Source organism: Ixodes scapularis, unplaced genomic scaffold, assembly GCF_016920785.2.
Source record: "Ixodes scapularis isolate PalLabHiFi unplaced genomic scaffold, ASM1692078v2 PGA_scaffold0__279_contigs__length_252992795, whole genome shotgun sequence".
Classification (NCBI taxonomy): domain Eukaryota; kingdom Metazoa; phylum Arthropoda; class Arachnida; order Ixodida; family Ixodidae; genus Ixodes; species Ixodes scapularis.
Window position 1 is genome coordinate 148,613,896 of NW_024609835.1, and position 27,434 is coordinate 148,641,329.

Below are 27,434 nucleotides of genomic sequence, written 5' to 3' on the forward strand. Positions count from 1 at the left end.
GATATAAATGGTACAATGTTGACATCCGGCAATGCATTCTTGGTATACTTCATAAAATATAATAAAATATATACGTATCTAAGTATTACAGAAGCTGCAGCCTTCTACATCAGTTATATTTTCCCCGGCTATTCTCAATGAGTTATTTTAGAAATATGGGAGGCATGTGTCATGCACACTTAATAAATAATTCTGGTAGAAATGTGAATAATGACCCCATGTACATAAGACATCCAAGCAGAGTTCTGTTGATTGGGGTAATCCTCAATTTTTAAGTTCACAAGTGAGCTTTTCTCCTTATTTGTCAGAATACCATCTAGCCTTTCACCCGATTTTACTGTTTTGCGTCTATCTTTTCTACATCCAGTTTTTCTACGCTGCTCGTAACACACCAGTCGGGAAAAAGAGCACTGTGGAATGGTTGAAAGTGGTGTCGTAAGCGGATGTCTCGGCGCTTTTTGTGCGTCATTGAAGTTCGTCGAGACGTGATGCGACATTTTTTTTAGAGCGCAGCTCTTAGGGGCCCGTTCCCGGCTTGAACGGCGTCGCCGTCGGCGTAACTAAGGTCACCCCAAGGTCACGTGACCCCCAAGGTCATCCCAAGGTCAGGTGACCCCCAAGGTCACCGCACGGTCACGTGACCACCAAGGTCAACCCGAAGCCACGTGACCCCCCAAGGTCACCTGACCCGCAGAGGTCACGTGACCTCCAAGATCACGTGACACCCGAAGTCACGTGACCCCCCGCGGTCACGTGACCCCCCCTCGAGGTCACGTGACCACCCCGAGGTCACGTGACCACTCCGAGGTCACGTGACCACTTTGAAGTCACGTGACCCCCCTCAGGGTCACGTAAACCACTCCCCCGAGGTCACGTGACCCCCTGATGACGTCATCAGTGGCGTCACTGATGACGTCACCGTCATCCGCATCGTCATCGTCATCACTGATGACGATGCGACGACGTCATCGTCACTGATGACTTCATCAGTAACGTCACTGATGACGTCACCGGCATCCGCATCGTCATCGTCATCATCACTGATGACGTCATCGGTATCCGCATCGTTATCGTCACTGATGACGTCATCGGCATCGTCACGTGACCCCCCCAAGGTTACGTGACCCATCCCCTCAGTACCCTTCCCTCCTCCTCCTCAAGAGCTGCGCTCAAATTCGGCGTTACAGGGAGTTGTAAACGCCTTTCACTTTTTAGAGCGCAGCTCTTAGGGGCCCGTTTCCGGCTTGAGCGGCGTCGGCGTCGCCGTCGGCGTCGCCGTCGCCGTTGGCGTCGCCGTCGCCGTCGGCGTAACCGCGCGGTGCATCATGGGAAATGTCCCATAATGCACCGCGCGAGCCCCCCCACCGGGGTCACGTGACTTCGTGGGGGGCACGTGACCCCCCGAGGTCACGTGACCCCCTGAAGTCACGTGACTCCCCTGAGGTCACGTGACCCCCTCCTCGAGGTCACGTGACCCCCCCGATGACGTCATCAGTGATGATGACGATGACGATGTGGATGCCGGTGACGTCATCAGTGATGATGACGCTGCGGATGCCGGTGACGTCATCAGTGATGATGACGATGACGATGTGGATGCCGGTGACGTCATCAGTGATGATGACGATGACGATGTGGATGCCGGTGACGTCATCAGTGATGATGACGATGACGATGTGGATTCCGGTGACGTTACCGACATCCGCATCGTCATCGTCATCATCACTGATGACGTCATCAGTGACGTCACTGATGTCGTCACCGGCATCCGCATCGTCATCGTCATCATTACTGATGACGTCGTCAGCGACGTCACTGATGACGTCACCGACATTCGCATCGTCATCCTCATCATCACTGGTGAAGTCATCAGTGACGTAACTAATGACGTCATCGGTACCCGCATCGTCATCGTTACTGATGACATCATCAGTGATGTCAGTGATGACATCATCGGCATTGGGGGTCACGTGACCCCCCAAGGTCACGTGACCCCCTCCCCCTGGTTAGTCTAACCCCCCCCCCCAGCGCCCTTCCCTCCTCCTCCTCCAGAGCTGCGCTCTAATTCGGCGTTACAGGGAGTTGTAAGCGGCTTTCACTTTTTTTTGCCAGCCTTGTTATGTCCGCGATTGCAGCTGCTCATGTCCTTTTTAGTTCAAAACAATAATTAAAGGTTCTTTCAACACTCAATAATTAATGCAATATTAATTTGTTAATAATGTGTTAATTGTTAATGTGCGATTATATCTTCTAAAAAAGGACAAATATAATTTTCTATCCAGTTTTCATTGTGTCATTTTAAGTGAGCAAGCATATGGTTCTAGAAATGATATTTCGCGAGAATAGTTTCACACATGCGCGAAATCTGCTTACATTTCTATGTGGAAAGTTATACGGGCCATGATGGAAACGAAGGGCGAAGGAATGTCGGGTTGTTGGAAAGGGTATCCTAATAACGTTGCAGCAGGCTTTTATCGGATTAGGTAATTCCCAGTGAAACACACTTCAAATACGCTCTGTCACGTAAATTCAAATAGAAAAAAACATCATGATGCTTACAGGAATATTTCCGAACAAATGAAAACTGTAAGAGTTTGCCAATATATAAAAGCGTGAGAAATTTGTACTATATAAAATTTTATACCAATATCGCTTCTGCTAGTTTTACACAAAAAATTCGAAAGTGTAATCAACACTAGACTGGAGCAGTTTTTCTTTAAACATATAATAAGTAGGGCAAATTAAGCATTCCGAAACATAAATTTAAAGAACAAGCATAACATTGTAGATAACTTTATGTACTAGATGTATTTTCGGACTTTGTCAAGACCTTCGATAAAATTCATCATTCTATTTTAAAGGCGCACCGCAACCATATTTAAGCGTCCACCTTTTTTGTGTTTTCTACATCTCTTGGAGTTTAGGCAAGCCAGCGGGCATGGAGAGGGTAACTAAATATGAGTGCGCCACATTTTCACCGGACGACGCGGAAACCTCCTCCACCTACGGGGGCGACCCGCGGTGTCGAAAGCCCGCGATATGTGACGTCTTTGGTAGTTAGCTTACTACTCGTCAGAGCCACTAAAGGCTTTGTTTTAGTCGAAATACGAAATATAAGTGGCACGAACCGTTTCAGTAATTTATAAAAGTAGTTTTCTTTCAGTGTTTTTGATCAGAAAAGAAAGAAATGTAGTTTAGAACGGAAGGAAACAAGAAATGACCCGTCGACATACACGCCACCAAGCGGCGAAAAAGGCGGCGCATATTAGAAAGGGGTAGTGGGATCAGGCACTGACGAGCGACGAGCGGCGACCGTAGAAAGGTCCCGGATGTACACAGCGGCGCTACGGTCGTATACAGCTTGAGGATCCGACCGGTTCTAAGCGTTCCGAATGCCTTCGGCGAGCAAGTTTGGCTTGCGGTTTGGCCGTTTGGCGGCTTGGCAGGGTGAAGTGTCTCCCGTTCTGAACTGATCTTTACCCCGTGTTTGCTGTCGTTTGTGGCCAATGAAGTGTCATGCCGAATTAGTGTTTAATCACGCAGGAAATGCAATGCGAGCCGGCCCGGCTGCCCGCTTCATACAGCCTATCCAGAACATGCTTTAGTGGCGCCATCTGGAGCCGTCGACACTGAGTGCGGCAGCCGTGAGCGCTCGCTGAGCTTACCACCCATTCTCTGGTTCACGGCCACTCAAGCGGCCAAGGCGTCTTGAAGCAGGTTTTTTTTTTTTCTTGTTTTGGTAATTTTAACTTGCCTATAACTTTAAAATGAAGCAGAATTCGAGAAAATAAAGGTGCTTACTAAGTTACTACGTTCAGTGCGCTCAGGCTCGGTGCAAATTAAAAAAGAATAAAGAAGTCCTTGCAGGGCCCCTTTAATGAAGAAACTTCAATAATATGGGGTGCAAGGCGTGGCAGTAACATTAAAATCATTTAAAATATTGATATCAATAAGTGTACCTCAATAAAGTAGATACTTATTTATTTTAAGTACGACACGGAGTACACTGAGGGTTATTTCTGAGTACTTTTTTATAGTTTATGAAAATTATATTACAGCCATACTAGGCTCCCCAGAATTATCGATATACATAGATCATACTAACGGATTCTTTAGGGCATAATCTAAATATACATTATACAAAATGGAGTATAGCTCCCGTTTGGCTATATAGTGTTTTAAAAGAAACTAACTCAATACATTATCTTTATTTTAATAAAGGAACAAAATGAGTCTTCCATATGTATATTGATATTTATGGAGTATCCTTAAGGCCCGTTCACACTCTTGCGACCGAGTACGACTGAGAAAGACGAGATCTCTTACAACTTCTTAAATGTTTTTAGAATGAGGGAACACACTGACATTGTGGCGCCATCTATGCGGTGACCCTGGAACCGCATTTCACAAGAGCGAAGGTTTTGCGGGATTTTCGAGGTCAAATGTGCGTAATACCCATAGAAAGGCTCGTTTATAACATTGTCAAAAGTTTTTCGAGCCAACAAAAAGGATAATGCTCGAGAAATAAAAAAAAAATATGCCGGACCGTCGAGTTTACACTGCTTCCCAATAGATGACGCCAGTGTGTTTTCTGGTTTAACAAGTTTTAAATAACCCAGGTTTAAGAGGTCGCAAGCAGTCGCAAGAGTGTGAACGGGCCTTGAACGGGCCTTTACAACTTCTTAAATGTTTCTAGAATGAGGCAACACACTGACATTGTGGCGCCATCTATGCGGTGACCCTAGAACTGCATTTCAAAAAAGCGAAGGTTTTGCGGGATTTCCGAGGTCAAATGTGCGTAATACCCATAGAAAGGCTCGTTTATAACATTGACAAAAGTTTTTCGAGCCAAAAAAGAAAGGATATTGCGCGAGAAATAAAAAAAATATGCAGGACCGCCGAGTTTACACTGCTTCCCAATAGATGGCGCCAGTGTGTTCTCTGGTTTAAGAAGTTTTAAGGAACCCAGGTTTAAGAGGTCGCAAGCAGTCGCAAGAGTGTGAACGGGCCTTTAGAAGAAGTCACGGAGCAAAAGTTCTTAGGCAGATGGTTTTTAAAGATTTTAACTGATCGACCCAAATATACAAACTTTACCTTGTCAAATGCAATGAGAACCGCAAGTTCGTATGTTTTTGCACAGGGGTTGAAATGATATCAAAACGCCGAGCTCGTATTGCCTGATAGAATAAAATAGTGGGTAGGCCTAAAGGCGTCTATCATTGAGGTCTACCCACTATCTTTTCAATGAAAGCTAATCAGAGCTTGGCGACGTTCTGACGTCACTGCAACTCCTGCGCAAGAAGCAGAGAACTTCTCGGCATATTATGCACATTTAGAATGCATTTACTCCCAGAATGGATAAAAATATTCTTTATACTATTCAAAAATGTCAATGGTGTGTTTGTGCGGGGTACAGCAACCAATTAACTATAACAAGTAATAGTACTCAAGAAAAAAATAATTATTATGTTTGTTTAGTTTAAGGAGAAACAGAAAGACTTACGCACAGAGCAGTTCTTCTAAAAATGCACTACATTTAAGGCCAAACAAATATGCTGACTTTAAATTACTTCAGCGAAGCCTTAACAAGCTGCACCTCAACCGAAAATGCGTTAGCTCATTAAAAACACTGGAGAAAAGCACTCAACAAACAAAACAAAAATAAGAACCAACTACGGCAAGTTACACCTTGATTACCAAGTTTGTTTACTGATAAATAAAATTAAAGATTATATGGCCTTTCAATGTTTCTCTCCCATTTTTAAGAAACATACCGGAGATTTACCTGACCAGTGAAATCGTTTTTGTATAAAAAGTGTAGATTGGAATGTAAGTAAAAACTCCTAGCGTCAATATTATTTGTGTTTAGTATTGTTTTAAAATGACATAATTGAGTACAAGATATTTTATAATTTGATTAAACTTTTCACCCTACATTTTTTTCAAGGGGCACTAAGGTCATTTTTGAAAAATGTCGTTTTTGATCTTATATTGTTTAAAATGTCCTAGATCTCACATATACCAAGTCCTATATTACAAAACCGCCTATTCATCTCAGTGGAATAGAAAAACATGGGGAGTCTTTTTTTTTCTCGCGGACTACATTGTGTGCACCAATGAAAGCTTTACAATACGCGGAGATTCTTAATGATTTTATTAGAATTTGTTTCGAAGAGAGTTTGATAGGTACTCATTCGGATCAGACTCCTATTTTTCTCCGGGGGCGAACCCATCGCTTGCAAATCGCTGACAAGCGCTTTTCGTTGACCACTCCGCTCGGAAGAAAATATTCCCAAAAAGGGCGTGTCGCGATCTTTGAGCACGTTTTTAACGATAAAATAAGGTACGCACGATTATGATTTCGGCCTTGTTGGAATGACTAGAGCGTCTAGGGAATGAGTTGTCACCACAAAAGGAAGATTTCAGAATAGACTTATGTGCCCCTTTATGTCTTGTTCCAGCTTAGAACTGTAAAGGGATGGGGGACGGGGGGGGGGGGGGGGGGGGGGTCATCAAGCTGAAACAGAAGCCTTTTTCTTTACCTTCCGCGCTCTTGCTCTGGAAAAAATTAATAAAATATATTTATAGAACTGAACAGGCTCCATCTTCACGCACCTAAGCTCTTCGAAAGATAACTTCCCCGGCTGTGTTATCTTTTTTTTTTTTCTTCACAAGGTGCACTTTTGAATGGGTTCATGAAACTTGCTTGGTGAAAATGCCGCAAGTGTCGATTTATCGAAAAGCAACCGACGCATGTTTCGTGTATTCGTACGCTCCCCGCTTGGAGCCATTTATGTGACAAAACTTCAAATCTCTACGCATGTGCAAGTATAGTGGTGTGTTATTATGAAGAGTTTCACGGCAATCTCCCGCGGTTTTCCGATCCATTATCAAGCATTTGATTCTTACTCGGAAATTCGTGGAGTGACGAGACTTAATCTACATTCCCATGGTTTAATTTTGTTTGAGGTAAGGCAAATACGACGTTCAGCACCGTAGCTTTCACCACATTTTGTTGTACCGCATGAGCGACGTCGCTACTGCGATATTGCAAGTAAAATTGCAACCATGTGAACCAAACTTTAACGATCGTTCGCTACGTACAAGTAAAAAGAGTGGTTAGATATTTGGCCAATAAAGCAGATAATCATCTCAAAGTGTGAAATAGCAACATAACTGTATTTCCTACTCTTCTCCTTGCTTCCGTTTCTGACAGCAAACACCTCGACATTTAAATTGAATCGCAAGAGAGCTCTAGCACGCGCAACCATTACACTTTCTGTCTTTGCGCACCGTAGACGCATTTAAACACCGTAGCGTGTACAAAATAGCTATTTCATTAAAGAGGGAAACGCCGATATATATCAATTTCTTTTTTTTTCAGCTGATCAATGTTACAAATAAGACGTATTTCGTTGGAAAAGGGACATTCCGGCGAGACCCATGGCGACCAGACCTAACAGATGATTTTAGCTGCGGCAAAGTGAAAATTCAAGGTCCTAATGGGTCCAAGTTCGACGCCCTCCGTTCCAGTATAAACTTAACTAAAGAAAAGAAGTAAGTGCAAAACGAGCGTATAACACACATCAGGCATGTCTATAAAAAAAAAAAAAAAAACTTTTTATATTCTTTACTTACGAGACTCCTTATTTTTGCGGTGTCCTAAATATTGTTGTCGCTTTCCTGCACTGAGGTATTGGGACCGCTCTACACGGATAATATCCAACACCAAGGGGCATCAACAGCGCGAAAACTTAAAAAAAGTAGCTGTGCCAAGGCCGTTTGCTTTTAATATCGTTTGGTTACATGTAAACAAAGCACTTGTAGGTCTATCTTAAATCTTAAAAAATTCTTCTGTGTAAATAGCATCATATTCCAATAAATTCCTTCTGAAATCCCAATTAATTGCAATCAAAACTACTGGGCTCCAAAACCAGTTAATTAAAATTAGAATTACTAGTAGAAAGGATCACTTAATTTATTCACGCATGTTTTCATAATAAAATGCTATTTCTTCGAAAATGACATGAAAAGCTAATCAACTTCACTGATGTTAGTATTATTGCCTCATACTGCATTATGGTATATTTTCCGCACAAACAATTTTTATATTTTTTAATTACGTTATTTTAAAGCCGGGGTATGCAAAACTACGCCTGCGGGCCACCTCCGACCCGCAGTGGCTTTCCAGCCGGGCCGCGAATGCCCACCATTTCTCGAGCGACGGCCGACCCGCTGTTTCATGCTACCAGACATGTAGCCGCTAGTTATAAAAAAAATATATAAATGACATTAAACGCTACTCGCTCAAAAAGCAAATAAGCACATTACTCGTTACTGAGATTGAAAAGGAACGCGTTATTAGCTTAAAAGTTCTCTCTCGTGGAAATGGAGCGTGCTGGTTAAGTTACGGTGTTTGTGGAGAATAACATAGAGGACGAAAACAAGACGACATGTTTCTCCAACTGGCAGCATACATTTATTTTGACGCCCGTCACCGAACGCGACAGTCACCGCGCAGAGTTGGAAGGGTTGAGGAGGACAGGGAAGGAAGGGAGGGTGGGGGTGGAGAGAGGATGGAGATGGAGGGAAAGAGAAACATGTTTTTAGCCGGCAGCGGTGACGCCCGTCACCGCGTTCGGTGACGGGCGTCAAAATAAATGTATGCTGCCAGTTGGAGAAACGTGTCGTCCTGTTTTCGTCCTCTATGTTATTCTCCACAAACACCGTAGCTTAAAAGTAATGTTATTTTCTCGTTAGTTTGGGTGTTTCGTTCTTCTGAACCAGTAGCCAAATTATAATATTCCGGCATCGTTAATAATGCATAGCAATTCACGCGTTCACGAGAATAATTTCCTTTTGTTTTCTTGTTGGGGCGTTTTCCCGCGAAAGTCACAGACGCGGGCTGGGGGAAAAACAGAAAAGGGCAAGTGGGTCTTTCTATCAAGAAGTAACCAAACACCTTTAGTCGATTGTCCATAAAAGGACTGAAAGCAAGTTAATCATTCCTTCCCACGGAAAGTAACCAGGTCATTACTTCGTTACGGAAATAGTAACCAGATAGAAGTAACGCGTTACTGGCATGCATTACATAGAAGTTAGGCTGCTCTCATCGTAAAAAGAAGTGAATGAAAAAAGCTACGCCACTAGGCGCGTCAAAATGCAGACGAAGATATAAAAATGAACGGGAGAAATTGCATACAAACTCGGGTTCTCTCTCCATATTAATAATTGTATATTGTCTCATCAGCATTACAATTCGTGGTCCACTGTTAATGCATGCGTAACTATTTTCATTTGTTTTGCCTGGTCGTGTATAAAGTGCTTAGAATCTTCTGTCATAACTATCGCATATTTACGCTATCACATCTTCAATTTTCATTAGCCTTTACCCTATGGGAATATGACAAAGTTTTTATCCACCTTGATTTATGCCCGGTGAGGATCTAGGTTCAGAACTGTTTTGTAATATCTTAATTAGCAACATACTGAAATGAAAACTCATGTAAATTAATAATTCATCTTATTTTTTTGCTATAAATATTTGTATCTAAATACTTACCGGGGTTTATATATTCTATATTTACAAATTTGTACTGTATTATTTATTTTTATGCCTTCGGGACCGCGACTGACCCCAATCCGTCTCGCTATTGAAAAAGTTCGGAGAACCCTGCTCGAAAGTAAAAGAGATATAATAATATTGTGGAGGTTGAAGTAATGTAACCAAGACTGAAACTTCTAAATATAATGTAAAGGTTTGGCACGAGTCATGATAGGATATTCATTGTACGAATCGCAGTATTTACATTAACATCTCCATAATTGCAATTTCTTGTTGGAGCTTTTTTCCCGCGAAAGTCACAGACGACGGCTGGGGTGAAAACCGAAAAGGGTAACTTGTAAACCCACAAGGCACCTTCCGTGACTTCCTGTGGGACAGTGAGTTTCATAGTTGCTCAGCTGTGTCCATAGTCGGTGCTTTGACGCAGTGTTGGTGCTCATAAACACTTCTTTCACGATTTGCCAGAAACAAAATAAGGCCCCCAGAAGTTGATTCTATTTTCCTCTCCCAGTGGCACTATAGCACGAGGCTGCAGTTTGACAAACCATTTAGGAAAATACTATAAGGTTAATTCAGACGTTGCGATTCCTCAGACTAAAGCGCAATTACATTACCAATGCAATTACTTTCAGTAAAATAAAGAATGTGCACTTATCATTGAACATAAATATTTTATTTACAATATTTAAAAAAAAAACCGCCTTTGCATTGCATCTCAGAATGAAATGCGCAAAGGTGCCGTTAACTTCGCTCCGATCTCGTTTCTACGAAGTCTTGAAGGCTCATGTCGCATCGCCTCAAGTGGACCAGGTGATGCAATATGACGCGTAACGCAACAAATACGCCACGTCATGTGTCAAGTTCAGATGGCACTGATTACGTCACAGTACTGAGGTCACTGCCTTGTCACTTTTTTATGTACTACATTTTTTACGTACGTTTTGTTCTGCACTTGGAACGGGCTGCAAAGTAAAGAGGTCGATGTCACGAAAACTTTGTCACGGAAGTGACGCCACACAGATAACACCGAAGTGCTTCCTGACAGCGCGCACCTACTGCCGAGAATCGCGCTGTGCGCACGCGCCTTTTTTTTTTTTTAATCTGATGGCTTGCTCGTTTGCTCGCGTTAACGCCACGCGCTCCTGTCTGCTTCAAACGGCAATGGATGCTGCTCCGGCAGCCGTGGTTCGGCAATCTTGGCTCAATTCTCTGGACAGCGGCCAAGCGGCCGAACTCGCGGCACGGGCAGTTCACGCGAATCTCTCCCCCGACTGGCCGAAGCGTTACAATCGCAGGGAAGTCAGCATTTGCGCCTCGGAGACGACGGCGCGGGGGGTGCACATTTGCCTCTACCGGACACCGAGCTGCGGGCATTCACGTAATGCGCACCCGACATCGTCGGCTGTAGCGACTGGGCATCACTACAACTGTGGCCGTAGTTCTACTGAAAGTTATGCACAGGAAACCTATAAACCGACCTTTCTCTTTGAGGGGGGGGGGGGGGGGGGGTTGGGTTGATATTTTTGCATGGGTTCCCCGTCACTTATTTACAAAAAAAAATCTCTCATACAAAAATCTTTTTGGGAAAGGTCGTGTCTTTTTTATTCAAAACCTGATTACTGATACTGCCAATATTCGACCAGCTATGTCCCGTCCGCTGCTACCCGAAGAGTAACCCCCCCCCCCATCCCTCCCTACACACACACACGCTGTCAGGCCTCATTTAAGGGCGACTTTTATGACTGATATTATCTAGCGCATAACGTCTAACGCTGTTCATTGAGCACCGGGTAAAATTCTCCACTGGTCGTGCTTGGCAGAGTAAAGAGCCAACGGCGGCGCAGAATCGAAACTGTGTCACGCATTCACGAACGCGACAAGAGCGTCCTTACGGCCGCTAGCCACGCAGCACGTATCAGTTCAAGTAATTGTATATCAAAAACAGAAATCAGTGCAGGAATCTTCTTATTTAGCTCGGTTATCCAATTAAAGCCGATATCTGAAGATATCAAAACAAGCACCGGTAAGCAAAAACTATGCTCCGTTTCACATTAGAGAGTTTTAGGGAACCGTTTTCGCACATCCGATGTGGTGCGATGGGCCCTCCGGGACGAATTAAGCATGAGACTCGCATGCGCGATTTTTATGCGGTAGCACATACGCAGTTCGTGCCGAAGGGCCCACTGTACCGTTTTGGGTCTGCAAAAACGGTTCCCTAAAACTCTTTTTAGGTTCGACCGTAACCAATGGTACAATCCAGTTAACCCCGTCGAAAGGTGCCGAAGATGCATTGCTATAGGGAGTATTCACTGGCGGCCATATCCGTGTGCGCTGCTGCTGAGCGCGTGCTCACGGCGAGCTTCGCAGTCCTTTTGCAGCGTTCATTTACCACCATCAAGGTTGCCGGTCTTAGCAGGCTATTAATGTGAGCTCGTTCTGAGCATGCGCTCTAAACAACGCCCTCAAATATAGCGTCCAGTAAATACCTACTATAGCGCTGATCTTTTTTTTTTTTTTACTTTTGTTATTTTCGGTTTAACCAATCAGGCAGAAAAGTGCACAGGACCGCGGAGCATTACCTGCGCGTGATTCCAGCGATAGCGACCGCACGAGAACGACGAGCACCATGACGACGCACTTTTGGAACTGCGTGATTGACTCCATCGGATCATGCCGCGGCCTGCGGTCATTCCTAATGTCGAACGGAACATAGGAGAGCACCTGAAGCGCAACTCATTTCGTTCCTATTTCGCTTATGTAGGATACACCTGGGATAGACACAAAGGAACGGTATATGATTGGTGAAAGTTTACGAATAAGATTAAAGGGGCCCTGCCATCATATTTAAGCATCTACATTTTTTGTGGTTTCCACACTTATTGGGGTTCGGGTTTTCCAGCGAACACGGAGAGAGTAACTAAATATCAGTGCTTTATATTTTAAACGGTCGACGCGGAAACCTCCTCGTCCACCTACGGAGGCGTTTCGCGGTGCCGAAAGCGCGCGATATGTGAAGTCATTGGTCCTTGGCTTACTACTGGTCAGAACAGCTAAAAGCTTCTTTTTAGTTGAAATACAAAATGTAAGTGGCGCGAACCGTTTCAAATATTTATGAAAGTAGTTTTTGTTCAGTATTTTACATCATAAAACGAACAAATGCAGTTTATAAAGTACGGAAACAAAAAATGACCCGTCGACATACCCGCCCACAATAGGTGAAAAAGGCGGCGCACACTAGAAAGGGGTAGTGGGATAAGGCACTGACGAGCGGCGAGCGTAGGGAGGTCCCGGATGTACGCGGCGGCGCTGCGGTCGTATATGGGCTTCAGGATCCGGCCGGTTCTGAGCGTTCCGAATGCTTTCGGCGAGCAGGTTTGTCTTGCGGTTGGGCGATTTAGCGGCATGGCAGGGTGAAGTGGCTCCCGTTCTGGACTGATATTTACCCAGTGTTTGCTGCCGTTTGTGGTTTATGAAGTGTCATGCCGAATTAGTGTTTAATCGCGTAGCAAATGCAATGCGAGCCGTCCCGGTTGCCCGCTTCATACAGCCTATCCAGAACATGCTTTAGTGGCGCCCTCTCGAGCCGTCTGCACGGAGTGCAGCAGCCGTGAGCGTTCGCTGAGCTTACTACCTCTCCTCTAGTTCACGGCCACTCAAGCGACCAAGGACGTCATGAAGGAGGTTGTTTTTTGCTTGTTTTTGTGAATTTGATTTGCCTATAACTTTTAATACAAAGCAGAATTCGACGAAAAAAAATTCATTTAGTCGCTACGTTTAGTGCGCTCAAGTTCGGTGAAGATTAAAAACCAGTAAAAAGTCCTTGTAAGGACCCTTTAACCATTAAAAAAAATGACGAATAATGTTTTCTTTTACATGAAAAAGACCAAGTTCTGGACCGTGTTTATATTATTAGTATATACAACACACATTTATTTGATTTTCCGATGGAATCTCGCCAATTGTATTCGGGGCTTGAATTTTCTCGAGTTTTCTACGTTAGCTATGCGCACGTCGACAACCTTTTCGTTATGATATTTATGCGATTATCTGAAAAAGTAGTAATAAAGCACTCGCGAGTGTTGCAATTTAATCAATTGTATTAAAAGTAACCTATATATTGTCGTAGCCAGTGCCCGCCAATTATATACATATCAGAACCAAACTTTCCGAAAACAAGATCTGCGTTATGGCACTTTTAGTTATGCCATTAGCATACCCGACCTGACGCCCACTAGGAACCAAGTATTTTGTGCAACTAAGCGACTAATTAACGGAGATCTCTTAATTAACATTTTAAATATTGTTTTTAGTGCGCCTATTGCATTTACGAAATTGAAACCCAACCTTAATATGCTGCAACCCCGCAGCGAAGTAAAGACACAAACAATTTCTGCGCGCGTTTGTGGCTCAATTATTCTATTCCCGCAGGCTCTTTCAAACCGAAACTGACCAGAACAAGAGCGTCAATGACGTCGACATCTTCGCCCTCGCTTGGCGTCACAGGAGTGACGTCAGCGCGTTTGCAATACGTTGCTCTCTCCATGTATCCATTTGAACTCTGGGCCTCCCAGAATTCAAATGGATACATTTGGATACAATGGAAATGGATACAATGTAAATGGATAGAATGGATACAAATGAAAGTGATACCTTTCGTTTCTTGTGCATTATTAACATGGGTAGGAATCGCCAGAAAGTCAAGGTGGAGTGGTGGAGTGTGTGGCACATCCGACCGGACATTGGGAGGTCCAGAGTTGAATTCCTGGCGCCGCCGTTATTTTGGCTTTCGGCGGGTTCCTGAAACCTTTGATTCTTTGATTCATTGGATCAAGTACGGTTTATTCATCTGAGTATATGTGCGTTTATATCCTCCTCGGGAGACCACGTAGGATGGTGTGAGGTGTCCTTGTTTATATATATATATATATATATATATATATCCCGCCCCCGCATTCAACATATAAAAATGTGGAATGCGGGGGCGTTTAAATTTTTCGCGAAATCGTATTCATTAATATAACAAAATAAACAAATGTGTCCTTTGTACTTCGAAACATTTGTCTGTTATTGTGTGTAACATATTATTTTCTGGCGCTGCAATAGCCCACATAAGGATTGGATCGACTGCAGATATACGAGCCTATATATATTGTCGTAAAAAAAGTCTCTCAGGTTTGGTGTATACAAATAAAAGAATTTCTAAGACTTATATTTAACCGATAATGCGATACCGTAAACATTGTTTCTTTCTAGGAACATGCAATTATTTCTCCTAGAGAAAAAAATAAGACCGAAGTGTATGAAAGTATGTTTGTCTGGGACGCTGCAACAAGTACTGGTGAGACTCTTATAAAGCATATTGAAAGAATTTATCTTTGTAACTATTTCTGGCTCTTTTATTAACAGAAATGGCAGACATGCATCTGATATTCTTAGCTGAAAACGCATGCGCTGTCTTCATGTACAGCGATGGCCAAATAAATCCAAGTAAGTAAACAGCAAGAACTCTCATGCAATCGCCTATTCCTGATCGTTTTCGTACGCATTCCTCTTCGCACGCACAGACTGAAACGCTACGCGTATAAGACAAAGACAGCTTTTTTTTTTTTATTAACTTAAAAATCTATCATAAATCAATGCTGCGGGGAAGGAATTAGGAGCTACGACAGAGCAAAACACGGGTCTAGATGCTATTACTTCACAGCGCAGAGAAAACAACACGACATAAAAATACTTGCACACAAGGAAATAACTCCCACGCAGCGCTGCCCGAGATATTTCTTGTTGCGCACATTGCTTTATAGTGTTTTTTTTTTTGCGCTGCAAAGTATTAGCATGATTCACCAACTCACCCAAGCTGAAGTATTGGCTGGTCTACAGTCATTCCAGCATACATAATTTGAGAGCGGAGGGGGGGGGGGGGGGGGAAGGTAAACCGTGCGAAATCCTACCAAACGCGTTTCTTATTTTTTTAATACAACTCATTGGGTGATGAAAGTGACTTTTGCTGATATATCTAACACTCAGAATTCACTGTTTGAATTCGAAAACTGGTTTGTTTCTTAGTTCATAATGTTAATTTTGTCAAGTAATTATCAAAAAGTAAGACCTGGTAACACATACCAAATGCACACTGGATCTTCATGTGTTAATCTCCTTCTGTATATGCTCCCTCTCAAGTTTTAGATAATTACAAATATTAACAACCTAACTCGCTTTTTAATGATTATTTTCCTCTAATCTCCTTTCCAAGGCTTACTCTAGTTAAAAGCAATTATGCGTAACATCTATATTTAATCCCAAATTTCGTCGGTAGTGGCTCTTTTGTTTCTGCTTATTCATCTTATTGACTGCATAGGACGTCAAGAGCGGGCTTGCTTTACAACCCATGGCCTGCTTTCAATAACATATGCCTGTGATTTCTTAGGAAATTTGAAAGATTAAAAACGAGTATTGGAATGACATCGACCGGCGGTCAAAATGCCTGTGCTGCGCACAAAGTACACTCGAAGAGGGAAAAGAACAATGCGACCAGCTTCGGTGAAAGTTTTACTTGGACTGCCTCTTTTTTCTTCTTTCTTAGTGGCAATCCTCAACCATCATGTCCACGCGAACGCGATGAAGGAAGTTTTCGTACTAATTTCTAACTGCCTGTGCCCACTACTACGCGCTCGCCTTTGACGTCAAAGGCTATGAACAAGTACTTATTCGACATTGGTGATAGTAGAACAGCATTTGCTAGATTTTAAGAAAATTAAAAAAAATGTTACAGCTAATGAATCTCGAAAGTATATCACGAAGAGGAAAACCTGACAAAAAGTGATATAAGAGATCATGCTTTTATTTACTCGCGCGACATTACACCACCACACAGCAGTTTCAATGCGAATATTTGGAAACCGCCCGATCAGTATTTCTGTTCATATTAATAATAAACTAAAAATAAAGCGAACCCAGCATGCAATGACGGTGCTCGTACTTTCCTCTGTTGCTAGAGGAACTGCTGTTTTATTCCCAAATCATAGCAGGTGACGGCAGGGAAATCTGGCGCGGCCTGGCGGCCAAAATGCGAAACATGGAAATAGGGATTAAATGCACATCGTTGTAGTCAGAATAGTAGGAGCTGATTATGGGGGTTACCACTCTTAGCATCCGGTTGTTCTCTCATTGAATCACAATAACGATACGATTTTTAATCTCTGTCTGCTGATTGTGGGAATGAACTAAGCTCACTCATCTTTGGCCTACCCAATCAGAAACGGCAAGCGGTTCCACCACACGTGCCCGGCAGAAAAAGGAAAGGAAGTGTCTACTTTTACGCGCGTGAACGTATCCTTGTCGTAAGGAGAAACGGCGCTATTGATATACCTACGTCACATTCGGAGTGGATGTAGCAAATCCCCCCCACCTTCACTTGACCCGTCAGTTGGTTCTCGGCTAGCGGTTACGTCCGCACAGGAAGCAATTCGATCATTGCGTTTCTGCCCCGACAGGACTGCTCTTCCCAAATTCCGCTTTCGCAGCTATTTTTGTTAATTTTCCCACTTGTTTAAAGCGTTATCTTGAAACTTTCTTTTTTGATAATGTACTAATCTCCGTCTAGAAGAAATGTATCTAGTGTTTTTGGAGGTTTTACTAAGTTGAATTTGTTTATTTGTTAAAACTTTTGTGCACTCGGACGGTTGTTCTTACGACATTTGTTTGTGTTTCTTGCCTTTGACTGAAGGTTAAGTACTTGCACAAATGTTTGCAATGAAATTACCTGGTGGTTTTTGAAGTATTGAGGCCAGATTCGTGAATAACTTTTTAAGGCAACACTAACTTAGCTAAAAAGTTCGTGAATGACGCACATCGTGAGAAGTCGGAGAAATGGTATTTACGATTGATTGTTTAAGAGGGAGGAGAAAAGCGACGTTGACGTACAGAAAAATGCAAAATTCCGGTGACCCGCAAGCTCTTCTCTTCCCCACTCTGTCTACGCTGGCTGTTTTAATACCATGTTGTCCTCCCGATGACACCGATACCAAGCCACAAGGCCTTCAGCCACACAAAAAAACGGTAAGCAGCGATAAGAGTGGAGGCGAGCTGGTAATTAATCGACAACTTGTAAACCCTGAGATGGGGAACGATAAAAAAGGCTAATTAAGGAGACTTTGTGCATTCGCGAGCGGGAGAATTGTGGTAGCCAGCCGTCCTTGATTTTCAGTGATCCGATGAAAGAGTTTTTGCTTGTGTGAGAGGAGGGGGGGAAGAAAATCGGGAAGCGTTTGCTTGGATGTAGGAAATGGAGATCAGTCTTTAGCGTTTTTAGAGGTCGCCTTCTGTGTTGACCTTGGTGTTGTTGTGGTTCGGTTGGTCAGCTCCCTTTCCGAAAGTGTTGGAGCCAGGGTGTACCTCAGGCTATCTGGGGCAAACTCGTTGGTCATCTTGTTTATATATCTGAGTCCTTCTTTGCCCTTTCTCTTTTTCATTTGTCTGAAAGTTTATTTATTGGTTGATCATATCAATAAAATTCAGCTGCGTTCGAGATTTTGTTGTGTTCGTCCGTTTTTTTATCGTTCCCCATCTCAGGGTTTACAAGATGACGAAAAACCAATCGGAGAACTCGGCATGGTTCAGAGCACGTGGATTTTGGATCACAACAAACGTAGGCAGCCTTTCCGGCAAAGTGTGTTTGGCGAGCGCGTCCTCGTAGTAAAAGTCGGCTCCACCGTGATTTACGTGGAAATAATACCCAGCTTTACTGAGGCCAGCTTTACAGAGGGCTTTGGTCAACTGCAACGAACTCAACACAACTACCATTGTTGCTAAAGGAGACGGCCAGCATGGCTTCTTAGCAAAGCTTCGCACATGTAAACAAATCGCGGCGATGCTTTTAGCTGCCTCGGACAGGCAGAAGGCAGCTGATGTGCAAGATGATATGTCTGAACTGCAATAGTTTTAGCAAGCGCTACGTGAATACCTGTGCCCAGTGGGAGCAGGCACGCGCGTGTTTCATTGCAGCGTTGGAACTGAGCTATTGGACTGCGTCGTGGTAATTGCTTCTGGACCGACCCTTTACAGCCGATTACGTGAACCCCTGAGCCCACTAGAAAATCTCCTGTGAGCATTTCTCCGGTGAACTGTTTTTCGGTTAGCTTTTCTTCGCCGCCCGACCTAAAGGGGACGCGTTGGTCAGGCAAAATGGTGGACAAAAGGACGTCCTTGCCATCGCTCAGCACACGAAACACTATTGGTTTCATGCGCTTTATAGTAAAGTCGATGTTTGAATGAAAGCCCAGTGAATTTTGAGCAGGAAAACCTTCTTTTTCTCAGTCAGTAAAAGTTTTAATCCGTAAGCATTTCTATTTTTTATTTATTATATATTAGTATTGATATCTCCTTCGGGAGATGTGGTAGGAGGGGCTACATAAGGTCTCTATAAAGGCATACATTTCTAGTCATTTTTGCACACGTGAATAAGGCAATCAATGCCATTATTATGCAGTATTGAATAAAAATTAAAGGAAAACAAACAACAACAAAAACCTACAAGAAATACCGTAAATCGCAGGAGTTACAGAAACTGCGGAGGTTAGCCATGAGCAGAGGTCGGCATTTTAGGTCGCCCTCACTCACCCTCACCCTCACAGCCACACTCACCTAAACCCCTCACTCACCCTCACCCTCACAGCTACACTCACCTTCAGCCCCTCACTCACCCTCACCCTCACAGTCACACTCACCTTCAGCCCTTCACTCACCCTCACTGAACCTCAGGGCCCTCACGCACTCACCGCCCTCACGGCCCTCACGCCCCTCACCGCCCTCATGCCCCTCACGGCGCTGACGCCCCTCACCGCCCTCATGGTCCTCACGCCCCTCACTCACTCATGACAATTACGCCACTCACCGCCCTCACGCCACTCACCGCCCTCACGCCACTCACCGCCCTCACGGCCCTCACCGCCCTCACCGCCCTCAAAGCCCTCACCGCCCTCACCGCCCTCATGGCCCTCACCGCCCTCACCGCCCTCACGGCCCTCACGCACTCATAGACCTCACGCCACTCACCGCCCTCACCGCCCTCACGGCCCTCACCGCCCTCATGGCCCTCACCGCCTTCACGGCCCTCACCGCCCTCACGGCCCTCACGGCCCTCACGCCACTCACCACCCTCACGCCACTCACCGCCCTCACGCCACTCACCGCCCTTGCGGCCCTCACACCCCTCACGCCCCTCACGCACTGATGGCCCTCACGACACTCAGGCCAGCTTCAGATGGGGCAATTTCGCCCAGAAACTTTACGTCGCAACACCAGCAGCACGGGTCGCCCGCGATCACACGCAGCAACCAATTGCTGCAATTTGCCATCGTCATCATAAAATTTTATTTTTCTTGCACTATTTAGACACAATTACGCATTATAAACGTGTTTTTATGCATTTAAATCTCGTTAAGAATACTAATGCACCTTTCTGAAACAGTTTATTTCCAAAAAACGATCGATTTCAAACCAGAACCGAGTCTTTCGGTGTCATCATCACCGGCAAGAGGTATCACGTGAAAATGTTGCGTCCCTGATTGGATGCAGCCGCTTCAAACGTATTCGAATTGCTCCGAGTTGCTTGCTTATTTCGAGCCGGATCCGATCTCAGCAATTCGTGTCGATGTAGGGAAAGCTAGAGAACAACCCGCAATTAACACCAAAATTGCTGAGAAAGATGCTCGATCTGAAGGGGCCTCACGCACTCACCGCCCTCACGCACTCATGGCCCTCACAGCACCTCACGCACTCATGGCCCTCACACCCCTCATGCACTCACCGCCCTCACACCACTCACGCACTCACGGCCCTCACGCCACTCACCGCCCTCACGCACTCATGGCCCTCACGGCCCTCACGGCGCTCACGGCCCTCACGGCCCTCACAGCCCTCACAGCCCTCACCGCCCTCACGGCCCTCAACGCCCTCACAACCCTCACGGCCCTCACGGCCCTCACAGCCCTCACTTACCCTCACACTCATGAATTTTCCTAGTTCAAAAACTCACTCACCCTCACCTCACCTGTGAAGATGAGGGTGAGTGAGGGTGAGTGAGGGCCCTCATGAGTGAGGTTTGCCGAGGTATGGCAATGAGTGATGACTCAGATGAAGCTTTTATTATATGACTGGCTAGGGCATTCCAATCATAAATGGTCCTAGGGAAAAATGAGAACGTAAATACATCGACCCTACAGCTGTATTCTTGTAATAATCTACAATGACAATTTCGCGTGGGGTATTTATGAAGAGGATGTCAAACATATCTAGAGGTGTCAGTACTAAATCGGTTGTTTAGCAGGTCAAGCAAATTTTTTTATCTTCGAAACATGCGTCTATGGGTTAATTGCCTAATGATGGAACACAAATATACTTCTGAAACCGGGTATTGTCTCTGAAATTTGTTGTATATTAAACGCAAGCCTTTTCTTCGCTTGGATTCAAGTAAATTTATGTTGGTTTAAGTAAACAGGTCCCCGACGAAGGACGCATACTCTAATATAGGCAGAACAAACGCCGAAAATACTGAAAGCTGAGCGTAAGTATGTACAGCTTTCTTAACCGACATACCTAATAATGTTTTTTTATTCACTTCTCTTTCTAATTAAGTGACGCCTCTTTTTCAACTACAAATGGAATCTGCTCATGTGAAACCTATAACTACATGCTAAATCTGGGTCATTCCTCCTGTGCAATGTGCTGGTTTGCTCAAAACGAAATTGGGTGGCCTTCTCTTGGTGTAAAGAAAAACAATTATCAAGGCTACTGCTGCCTTAGCAAAGTTTTTTATTGAGGCTCCCTTAAATAGACCGACTGAGTTACTTTCGAAGAAACCAGCCAATAAATAGATTATGGAGAAACAAAATCAAGATTAGACATTCTACTGAAACGAGTAGCCAAATGAAATCACCAATTAGCTAAATGCTCAGGCGGTCGTAACCTGCCAACTCGGTAGCCTTCAACAAAAGCTCTTTTAATTGCAGCAGTTGGCAAAGTAGATGTGAAACAGTGTGCACCACAAAAAAGGCATTGTATGATGGTTCCCACACCAATAGTAGCTGGCGTCCTATGACACTGTGACATAGCACGTCCCGATGTCACACTGTGGTAAGCTGGCCGACGCAAGCAGAAATTGCAACCGAATATTTTGGTCATTCCACTGCAGTGTCAGCTGTATGCAGTTTGAATGTTTTCGTGTTCTGCGATGTTACTACAAGCACCATGAGTGAAACGGAAGATGTTGTGATATTACCATCTCAACTACGAACAAACAAAGCATTGCAACAACGACGATGATTCCGAAAAGCGGTGCTATAATGCTGAAAGGTAGTGCATGCTTTGGTTTCGCTGCATAATTGGTTGTGCTTTAAAGTTCAGAAGATGAAGAGGAATTGCAGCGCCCAGGTTCCTCTGGGGTAACAACCGCCACGAAGTCACGTAAGCACCGTGGAAGGTGTTAGCTCTGCCGAGGCTCACATTTCGTAATGACGCATGTGCCTGTTGTCAGGCGCTCATCACTATATACCTCGAGCAATGCGAGAAAGATATGCGTATGTAAACAATGAAAGCCAGTCAAGTAGCACCAAAACAAGACCTGGAAGAGTACATGGGCTCATCCAGCTTTGACACCAGAGAGGCCGGAGCCAAGCTGCGCTTTGAGAGGAGCCTGAGCAGAATGCACAAAGGAGGACCAGACAGGCCTTGCTTCATGTACGTCACAGAAAGGTGCCTATCGCACACTATTAAGTATATATAGGGTTCTGCGATTTCGGTTTCTATTTTTTCGAAAATCGGCATACTTTTTTCGGTGTTTATTATAAAATTCAAGTTTCGGTTTTTTTTCGGTGTATATGTCTTCGCAAAAACGTTCACCGTTTTTTTTTTTTTTTTTTGTGAATAAGAAAAAAAAAAACATCGGGGACCGGATCAGACGATCCTTGTAGCTGTGATATTTGTGATCACTCAAAAAATAACGGCACAGATACATGCGTGGTCTTCGCTACAACTTCCGTCAGGACACACCTCAAAATTGCGGAGTTTGCGGGCATAATTTGTAGCGCGCTTTTTTTACCTTCCCATTCTGACGACGTGACCATCTGAGGTGATGACCATACAAGAACCAACGGAATGAAGAAAAAAATCCATTGTATTTATGTTTTTAATTACACGGAAGTTTGAGAGAGAGTGTTAAGAAAGGCATTAGCGGCTTTTCTCGATGTCCTCTGAAGTGCATGAAGTGAAAAACCTTATACTAGCCCACATCCGAACTTTTTTTTAGGACCGGGAACTTGACACGTCAAGCCCGGTCACAGAAAGGAGACAGATATCCCGCGAAGGCCAATCGCGAAGACGTCACACGATGTCGAACCTTGCAAAGCCCCGCCCCTCTGTCCCCCCACCCTCCCCCACCCACCTGATGCGGCCCAAAAAGACTGACCTTTTTCGGTTAAAACCGAATTTTAGAAAACAGATTAGAGATGCTTTTCTCGGTTTTTATCGGTTTAAACGGAAAATGCCAAACCTACAAACTGACCTTTTTCGGTGAAAACCGAATTTCCAAAGATTAATTCGGCGTACTTTTATCAGTTTTTATCGGTTTAAACCGAAAACTCCGAATCTAAGTATATGGGAGGTCCAATTTGGGACGCAGTCTTTCCTCAAAATAAGCTTCATTCACTTTCCATGAACCCGGGTGTTGCTGGGGGTATCGTGGAATGACAGCACTGGCAAGTTCTTGCTCACACGTACCACGACAAATGTCAAAAACAGCACCAAGAATACAAGAATGCACCGAGAGAGGCTTATTTTCATTCACATTTTCTGCCTTGTATAGGAAAGCGATGCACGCTTGTGGTGATAGAGGGCAACTGGCAATCGAGCAGGCATGACCATTAAAATCTTAATCTTACTTATGCTCCATGACACCTATGCAAGCAGGTCATTCATGAAGAGCTTGGCACGCACTATCTTCTGGTACCCCGGTGTTGATAAAGACATTTAAGACCATGTAAGGAGGTACGAAATATGTGCCAGGTCCTGTTAAGTGCCCCTGGTGCAGGATTGGGTCAGTTGATTGGATTCCAAGCAACGTTGAACATGGCATATATTATGCCGTACTGCTGGAGAGTTACGTAATACTGATTGTGGTCCACTCGGACACAAAGCAGAGAGAAGCATCGGCTGAGACCACAGTGGAAGCCCAGTGCGACATCTTTGATTGATTTGGACAGCCAAGGACACTCGTGTGTGGCAACGGACCCAGATTAATAGTACTGTTTTCAAACAGTTTTTACAACGGTCATGTACATCACCCCACCATCACTTTGCATCACCCACAGTTCATCGGGTTATCCAAGCATGCGATATGTGGAGACAAGGGGGCATTTATGAGGATCAACCTCACAGTCTTGGAACCAGGCTTGCAAGCACTTCCCCACTGTTGTCGAAGTTCCACTGCTGCAGAAACTCAGCAAAAGATAGGAAGTATAAGCAGTCTTCTTAACTGTTATTTGGCTACCACATCAGATCCCAGATGGATCTTTGTCTATATGCATTGGAACTCGTCCCCGCACATGGGAGGCAACCATCCTTTTGGTGTGGGACAGACTGTGTGGGCGCGCAGTTTATGCCTATGGTGGATTCCTGAAATCGTCTGCTCACTTGATGGTATACGAATGACCGCAGTAGGCACTTCAAGAGGACAGCACCAACAGTAGGGGAATCATCTCTGGACACAGCTTCCCCACAAGTGGACCGGCTGCCTGTAGTAAATTTTTTGACGGAGAGGCAACAATGTTGGAGGTTCGGTGGTTCAATGATCAGGCTGCACCTTGGCAGCAGGAGACATCCAAAAAGGGCTAATAGGGCGGCCAGGTGATGGGGTACCCTGATGGGAGACGAGTAGTGTGCGGGGTTCACAGTCAGCGCGAACCCTGCCGGCGACAAAACAGAGGTGCTTGACTTTAAGGTTTAGGTTTAATTAATTATAAAGCAGAACATCAGAACTGAAGAACAAGAATGGCAAAAGAGGCGCAAGCTCGGGCTCGAACTTGGTTCTCCTGAACCAAAATAAATATTATTATTATTATTATTATTAAAAAAAGTGTCTGTGATGACGTAACACACTAGTAAAAGCATATTATTAGACTCTCCTTTCCTTGTATTTTTTTTAAACAAAACCCCAAGAGAGACATTAAGGGGGTACAGCATCAAAACTTGGAATATCCCTGGAACACTTCGGAATGAGTGAAATATGATACATGATATTCGTAAATGATAATCACACACTTGTATTTTCAGCAGATGACTATATTTTTTGTTCCAACCTATAGATTCTGGCGAGCGCTTCAAAATCAGCCATCGAGTCGGCACGAAGTATCTCCGGATATTTGCCCGTGACGTCACGCTCGCACAGTCACGGGCCCATACGAAGCCAAAGGTATAGTAATTACGATCTTCGTCACTAGGTGGCGCCAACTTTATCGTCAGCGCGTTACAATTCTGCCAAGTGGGAATGCCCGAGGTACGGTCTACTAGACCCACTGATCTCAATGTCTATTTGCTCGATCGCGTTTGACCTGCTCCGCCTATGGGCGGGAATGCGGTCACGGTCGGCCATTTTTTTGGTAGAGTTACATTATCTCTAGCCATCATAGTAATATGGCGGACAGCACTATGGCGGCAGGCTGCCATAAAATAGCCGTGGATCTAGTACACTCTACCGTGGGTGATATTTTGTGCTTGATTAAAGTGGCTCGACAAAGCAGATTCTTGAAACCCGGTGTGAACGGTAGCCCCATCACTGAGGACCCCGCGAAAGTTCTACGAAAGCGCAGTACCGAGGGAAAGCAGCGCAGCTCGTCTGGTTTCGACGCTTCTATCGATGCGACTTTCGATACGTGCTGTGCTGTTTTTCCGCGGTGCTGCGATTTCGTGAAACCTTAACGGGGTCCTCAAAGATCGGGCTACCGTTCACGCCGGGTTTCAACAATATGTTTCGTCAAACAATTTCAATCAAGAACGAAATACAAACCACCGCTACTTTTGCCACAAGGCTGTCTGCCATGGATGAATGGTAGTAGCTGGACCAGCTGTACATTGGCTAGATGTAATATAACTATACCAAAAAGATGGCTGCCAGCGGCCGCATTCGCGGAGCGGGCAAACGCGGTCCAGCAAACAGACATAGATATCAGTGACAAGAGGTGAGAGGAGCGCCAGTCGCCGCACGCTCCCGCAAGCCTCCATCGAACACGCCACACCGTGGCGTAGATCCTGATGAGCCCGTGACGTGAGACATTCCACCAAAGCTCAGACCTCAACTGCCCGGTGGTATTAGGAAATTGTTTTATTTGTTTTAAAATTGCTTTTCGTGCATTTCCAAAAGAAAGATTCCTGTTTGTGAGCTGCTGTCATGAAGCAGACCGTCTACACAAAGAAATAGGCGCTAAAATTTTTGCTTCCTTCCCCCATTAAAGCAGAACGAAGAACTACTACTCTCCCTTTCTTAATAGTTTTTTAACATTAGCTATAGAAAGACTGCACTAATAAAAATACCAGAAGACGACATTTATCTTCGAATAAACAGAAGTAGTCTGTAAGAAATGATATTGGAAAAACTTCATATCCGAGGAAAGTTAGTCACATTTAAGATAGTTACAGTCAGAGGAAAATGTCGGCTTAACGGCTGCTGTTGAGGTCACAGGCAGGTATGATAAAAATGTTTTCTTGGACGAAAAACCGAAAGAGAAACAATTAATTTCACAGCACTGCGATTCACCGAAAGTGCCCATCTTGAACAGAGGAGATGATATAGCTTCTCCGCGTACGGGCAGCCGTCGATGAAGCTTTGTGTCGCGTGCTGGTGCACGCTGGTTTTTCGACATAGGGTTTCGAGCGAGGAGGCCAATGAAGACAGCGGCCATCTTGTAATCACCAACTTCTTGGGAGGCCGGAGCTGGGTGGCCATTTTGCGCCACCCAGCTATATTCCATTCATCCTTAAGCTGACTATATTCCATTCATTCATAAGCTGAGACTGCAGTGAAAGCTACGCCCTCAATGGACCAGTCATACATCCCTCTTTCGCCACGTGATCACGCTCCCGCACATTCCCACACACCGAGGCACCTAGCTCCCACTGCAGTCTCAGCCCAGAGCCGTGTATAGAGAGAGTTTGGTCAATGGGAGGCGCCAGCAGAGCCTGGGCGTGCACCAGAAGCAGAAAGTGGGCTTGACATTCTCTCTTGGCCAAGCAGAAGTCTAAAAGAATCCCTAGCGGTAGTAGCGAGAAACTGTTTGATCATAGGTATATGTTGGTATACGGTTCTAATAAGCACGTAAGTGTGAAGTGTAGTGACCTTTCATGGCTGAAAATAGGGTGCACGTGATGTTACCATCATGATCTTGCAGAAAGATCTAAGAAACAATGGTGCCGCTCAACTCTGTTTTGCTCGCGGAGAGTGTGACCGCTCGGACGGTAGATTCCCGGCCCTCGGCGCACGGATCATGTTCATCGTTCCGCCAGTCGCACTCTTCCACCATAATTTTGGATGACCGCGTCATTGATACATCACGTGCACCACATTTTCAGTCACCGAGAGTTACTCCGACGCACTTATTAAGTTTTTTTCTTGCAACCACTGCCAGGGTATTATTTCCAGCCTCTGATTGGCCACATTCTAATTTGTGAAGATGCCCTGGAACACGCTCAGCCCGCTTTCAGCCAACGGCGCCTCCTCAATTGTCTCCTATACTTCCCAACGAATGGCCAAACCTTCTACATATTTGGCTCTGTCTCAGCTTAGGGGTGAACGGAGTATAGGGCAGCATGTTTTAATGCAACG

General features: G+C 44.6%; 1 protein-coding gene across 1 annotated transcript in view; it reads left to right on the forward strand.

Annotated features, from left to right (window-relative positions):
- The first annotated feature begins 14,973 nt into the window (after positions 1-14,973).
- The window catches only part of LOC115331657, a 36,027-nt gene continuing 23,566 nt past the window's right edge, over positions 14,974-27,434 (forward strand). The window contains exon 1 of the mRNA XM_040220825.1: positions 14,974-15,052. Within this exon, the coding sequence (XP_040076759.1) occupies positions 14,974-15,052 (79 nt within the window). The remainder of the gene's footprint in view (positions 15,053-27,434) is intronic.